A 5,761-nucleotide genomic window follows, 5' to 3' on the forward strand; every position below is an offset into this window, starting at 1 on the left:
CATAAAACACTAGAATATTCCGTTTTTTTTTCTTAAAGATGATCAAGTAAAACAATCGGATAATGCGGATGAACCATAATTTTCAATTCGAATGAGCTTTCTGCCTATACTAGTTAGATATAACAACAATCGAATAGATGTTGCAGACATTCTCGATGCAAAGATGTTTAATATTAGTAAATTTGATAAAAAATCATTTGTGAAATTCGTTGAAATCAATAAAATGTTCTTGATACATTCTTCTAGGAATTCGGATTTGTTGTGTTAATTTTATTATTTATTTTAAATTTTTTTCTATTGACCAAATTTTATATGTATATATCATAAATATTGAGTGAACGAAAAAATACTAACTCAGTGGCCGCCAAACTGGGTAGCATTGCCGCCCCTCACAAAATGGCGCCTGAAACGGCTACCTTGTCGTTTCAGCCCTAGCGCCGGTTCTTCTCATATGCAGAGAAAGAGAAATAAAGGAGAAGTAGAGATAGAACAAAAGGATTAGGACCAATAATTTTTGAATCACTGAGTCAGATATTATTTTATGTGCATCGAGAACAAGAACATAAAAAGTTGATACAAATAGATGTATACTAATAGAACCTATTTCGTTGTGAGTCATAAAATATTAAATTTGTGTGCAGTGCAACTACATCAATTCTGAAACTTTTCTGTTGTACATTGATATGAAACTCAGTGAGATTATTCAATAATTTTCGCAGATGATGGGTGATTTATTCAGTTTCATTTCAGCTCTGGTTCCAAATTCTCGATTTGTTTTCATTATTCTTATGACGTTTACATATTTGAATATACGGTAAAAATAGTATAAACTGTCTTGAGAATCTTGAACAAGAAAATTTGTTATTATCATTAGGTATAATAATGAATGATTATTACAATTACCATGAGGAATTTTTCCAGTTGTACTATTCCTATCGGTCCAATCATCAATCCTAGAGGTTTTTGTGATCTCTGCATCAATAGTAAAATCAATCGTTGAGATTTGATATCTTCACAATACCATTTACTCATATATATTGCATTCGATATAGATTCATTCTATGAACAAACAAAATAACTGAGATGTACAATAGGATTATTTTTATTTTAACATACCTCATCTAACAATTTCTGCCCATACCAGTATAAAATGAATAGTTGTATTAAGAGGCTCAACGCATAAACATAATTTAGGAAATTATTTGAATTCAGCATGTTTTTCTGGAGCAGTGAACAATTCAGATAAGAAAAAGATAAATTACACAACTTACTGCGATGAAAAAAAAAACACCAGAAATTTGCAAAGCATGAAGCGAAAAATCGAAGAGTAGGTAATGTTTCATCATGTTGTTGAAATCTTGAATTGTTCTGAAAAATTCGTAGCATCAATGAAAAATTTCACCGAAATGTTCCTAATTGCATGATTATATAACTCATGTTTTGATGAACCAATGGAATCCGTAACTTTCCAATAGTTACGGCTTATTGATAAGTGAATATACAACTTGACGACGTGGTATAATCGTTTTGGTGTTTCGCCTCCTGCCATATTGGGATCATTTCGTGTTCGCAAAAAACCACTCCAGCTGCGCTCTCGTGATGTTTCGCGAACTACTTCTCGTGAATCGGTGTATAATCGAATATTGTCTATGCTCTTGTGATATTATAACTGATTGCCTCTTGGCCTGTGTTATGAGTATTGAGTATATGTTAGGACTTTTTCGGTTGCTGTTCACGGTCCATTCGCAACTGTGTATTGTTGTCTATGCGGAGTATAATTTGTGCAAGTTTGTGTAGACTGTAGATTTATGATGTTTCCTTATCTAAAAACAGTAACACGGAGAGTGAAAGACATGACACTAGACGAACAATGAATGTTAATTAAGAAACTCATAGACAGTCCCAATTTTTCACTGAAAATTGATGAGACTGAGATAGGTATAGCGAATATGCCTTTATGCTATGTAGATAAACAGGATGAGTGTCTGATTGTTGTGTGGTATAACCGACAAATACAACTATTGAAGATATGTTTATAAAATTAAAAGGTTTTATGAATGAGCATGATCTGGATTCGAACTAGCTTGTGGGACTTTGGTAGAGTAAAACACGAGGCTGTTCAAACAATATTCTCTCAGAAGTGAGCAGATTTAGTAAGCAAAAATTACCCTGGCAGCTCGAAGAACATTATGAGACAAGATATCTAGCTGTTGCTGCATCCAGAGGTCAGATGGATGTCGAAAGCGAATTGGAGTAGTAAGTGATAGTCGGTGGTTGAGTTTGGAGAGGGACAACACGATAGACTACCTTTTGCCAGAGAAGTTATTTCATACCAAGGAGGATCAGTAATGTTTTGGGGAGGTATAATGCATTGCCGTCGTAGGCAGCTTATTCCTATTCTAGACACTATGACAGGTGATAGATATGTTCGAAACATTATTGAACCCATTATTTATCCTCTCCGACATGAAATTGGAGCCAATTTCATTTTTATGAATCACAATGCTAAGCCCCATTGCACGAGAAGAGTACAAAATGCACTAGACATTGCGAATATTCAAAGATTACCGTGGCCAGCAAATTCGCCAGACATGAATCCCATTGAGCACTCTCAAACAGAATTAATCCTCCTAGCACCCTCCAGGAACTCACACACGCGGCCCAAGAAGAATGGAACAACATCACAATGGATACCATTAACTTCCTTATTGTTTCCATGCAAAGGCGCGTTAACAACAGGGGAGGAATATTAATGCAAGACCCATTAATTGTTCCCTGTAAATAATTGACATGGTCAACAGGATGCTTGGAGACCTATCAGTTTCTTCAAGCGTCGAAGGCAAGACAGTTTGAATGGATTTACAGGGAACGAATTATTGTTGTAAATAATGTGTGAAGTAGTCTTAATTCTTCGAGGTGTCGACGACATGTCATGTGGTTGTAAATCTTAAGAGGTATACTGGGGGTTGGGAAAAATCGAAAATGAGACGGTGGTACCAGATGTCACATCTGAGTATCACGTGCTTCGAGAATATTCTACGGCTGATGAGATTTACAGGAATCCGCGCAGAGCTTTGTGGGTGATACGGCAAAACTCTTATTGGACTAGGGGTGGTACTTGGTACTTTCCCCCGATATCGGGGTGATGCTTAGGGTGTGGCCAAGTACAAGTCCGGATCAAAGCCGAGTAAGTTCCAGTAAGGAACAGTCTAAGTTAGCCTAAGTCGAAGCTAGGTTCAGAGTAAGTTTGGTCGGTCGAGACGTACGACGTAAAGACGAAAAGACGGTTCGCGAACTAGAATAAGACGAATCGCGAACGAATTAAAGACGAGACGACCGAAACTTGAAGTAAGACGAAGAAGTGATATTAAAAGACGTTATATTAGAAGACGTTTCATAATTAACACTCAACGATAAGACGAAATTCAGTACCGTATATACTGTGTTTGTACTGAAAGTGTGACTTTGTAAATAGATGTACATAATTAAAAGTGTTTAATTATTACAAACCCGAGCAAAGTCACGGAGACGAAGAGGAGAGGCCAGGTAATCGGATCATACCTCTAGGCCATCGATTAACCAAGCCTACATTAAGGCATTCTTGATTTCGCTCTGGTTTTCTTCTTTATCCCAGTTTCTGGTATGATCATTATATGTATTGTACACTATTTTTCTTGTTCAGTTAAGATTGAATTCAGCCATTGCATTGGTTACATAAACTAATTGAATGTACTTTGTAATACATTTCTTGACTTATATTGATAGTGTCTCATTTCGACAAACATAAGGGGATCCAAGAATTTTGGCTATGTTTGTATTTACTGTTTGATGATTTTCAATTTTCAACTTACCTATAGTATAAATGTCTTTTTTATATCAATTAATAAAATATTGTTTTCATCCTTTTCATCGGCAGGTCGAATTGGCAGTTCTTGAACGACAGGTCAGAACGAGCCTACTATGAGGGATGAATGATAAATATTCTGGTTCCATTGTCTGAATTCTGGTAGTATATTGCAAGTTTGCTTCAAGCCTTAGCTATCTTCAAAACTTACGCGAAATTGGAACACCTTAGGCACAGCAAAGTTTATTTTCAACTAAACAGTGAATTGGTTAAATGCAAATAAATTTCTTCATGGATTCAAACAGAAGCGTCAGTTACGGTGCTTTCATCCCTATCAATTATTTCGAAAAATCATTATAGGTAATATTTAATTCGTTTATACTCTATACAACACAAAACGAACAAGAACTGTAGGAATTTTTTTCGGTCAATAACTGAACGAACTTACCGAATGATACTTTGGTGTTCTGAAATACATTTGACCATGAGTTCGTGAAACTTGTATTCCTTGGACTGCATTCGTTTGTCTTCAACAAATTCTTCCGGGTTTTGGAGAACATACTTTAGCATATTTATACGAAATATAAAGTATACTATGGGATATAAAATCATGCAGTCAAGTGCAATTTCTATTATACCCAAAACTGTTGTCATGAAGCTATAATATAAATTGGCAACTATGTAATGTTTCTCAGGATCCAAAAAAGGAATCCAAACTTTTACCATTATAGGCCTGTTGTCATCATTTATACTTCCGTACCTGCGAAAGAATTTACTAATAGATTATTCTACATTGAAAATGACATTGAAACATATTAATTATAAAATGTTTCAAAATATCACACATACAGATTAACACACAATATGAAACAATCAAAGTGCTTCAAAGAAGGATTAATGGGAAAAGTTGATATGTTTTCTCAAGACTTAGGCATACAAATGAAACGATCTATGCTATCTTCCAATAGTGTTGATTGTATTTCTCAAAATGATTAGAATATAATAGCAAGCGCGGATTCAGGTGGTGGGGAACATAGGGAACGTTCCCTCCCAAATGGCCAAGGACACCCTAAAATTTTGCTGCCCCCCCCCCCCTAGAATTTGACAATCTAAGGCTAAAATAATTACAGAATCAGCAGAAATTAAATTTGACCCAATTTCTGAAACAAATAAATAATCACAAGATCAGCAAAAATTTAATTTGACTCAATTTCTGAAACGAAGAAATAATTACATCAGCGAAAATTTTATTTGACTCAATTTCGGAAACAAAGAAATGAAATAATCACAAGATCGGCAAATATTTAATTTGACTCAGTTTCTGAAACGAAGATATAATGACAAGATCAGCAAAAATTCATTTTGAATCAATTTCTAAAACAAATATCTCCAAAAGTTACCCACCAAAAGTTGAGCCTAGATCAGGATCAGCGTCGTAGTTCATAAGATACATATTATATGTATAATTTTTTTGTAATAATTGGAGTTTGTGCGGGAAAAAACCTGACCTACAAACAAGGCCAATGTTTTTCTCAGAAGTTGGTTAAGAACTTTCGGACTATACTTTTTCTGCGCTTGGCTGATCAGGCTGGTGTTTAGTTTAAGATACTAGCACAGTTAGGGCGATGAGGGGCTTTGGAGCTGCATCTCCTCCAAAAATACCAACAATTATAGAAATTTTGTCAATGGAAAGGACATTATGTCTCTAATGAATGTTCGTTCATTATTTATAACCCAGCATCATTTATTGCTATAACAGCAATTTCAATAGGGTTTTCTCCCAAATTCAACGTTCAATAAATAATTCTGTTTCCTTTTGTTGAGTAGAAGATCATTTGAGATATTTTTCTGTATTAGAGTTTTAGCCGTTGAGTCAAATAATACAAATTTTGTGAATATTATAATTTTGGTTTTTGT

The 5,761-nt window shown here is 34.9% G+C and overlaps 1 protein-coding gene across 1 annotated transcript; it reads right to left on the reverse strand.

Moving 5' to 3' along the window:
• LOC123675649 (odorant receptor 49b-like) lies at positions 1-4,619 on the reverse strand. The gene is made up of 5 exons (XM_045611091.1): positions 4,293-4,619; positions 1,272-1,368; positions 1,117-1,221; positions 904-1,059; positions 1-843 (listed from the first exon to the last, which is right to left on the reverse strand). The coding sequence occupies exons 1-5, from the start codon at positions 4,568-4,570 to the stop codon at positions 796-798; spliced, it is 684 nt and encodes a 227-aa protein (XP_045467047.1). The 5' UTR covers positions 4,571-4,619; the 3' UTR covers positions 1-795.
• Between the last annotated feature and the right edge of the window lie 1,142 nt (positions 4,620-5,761).

Source organism: Harmonia axyridis, chromosome 3 (assembly GCF_914767665.1).
Source record: "Harmonia axyridis chromosome 3, icHarAxyr1.1, whole genome shotgun sequence".
NCBI lineage: Eukaryota > Metazoa > Arthropoda > Insecta > Coleoptera > Coccinellidae > Harmonia > Harmonia axyridis.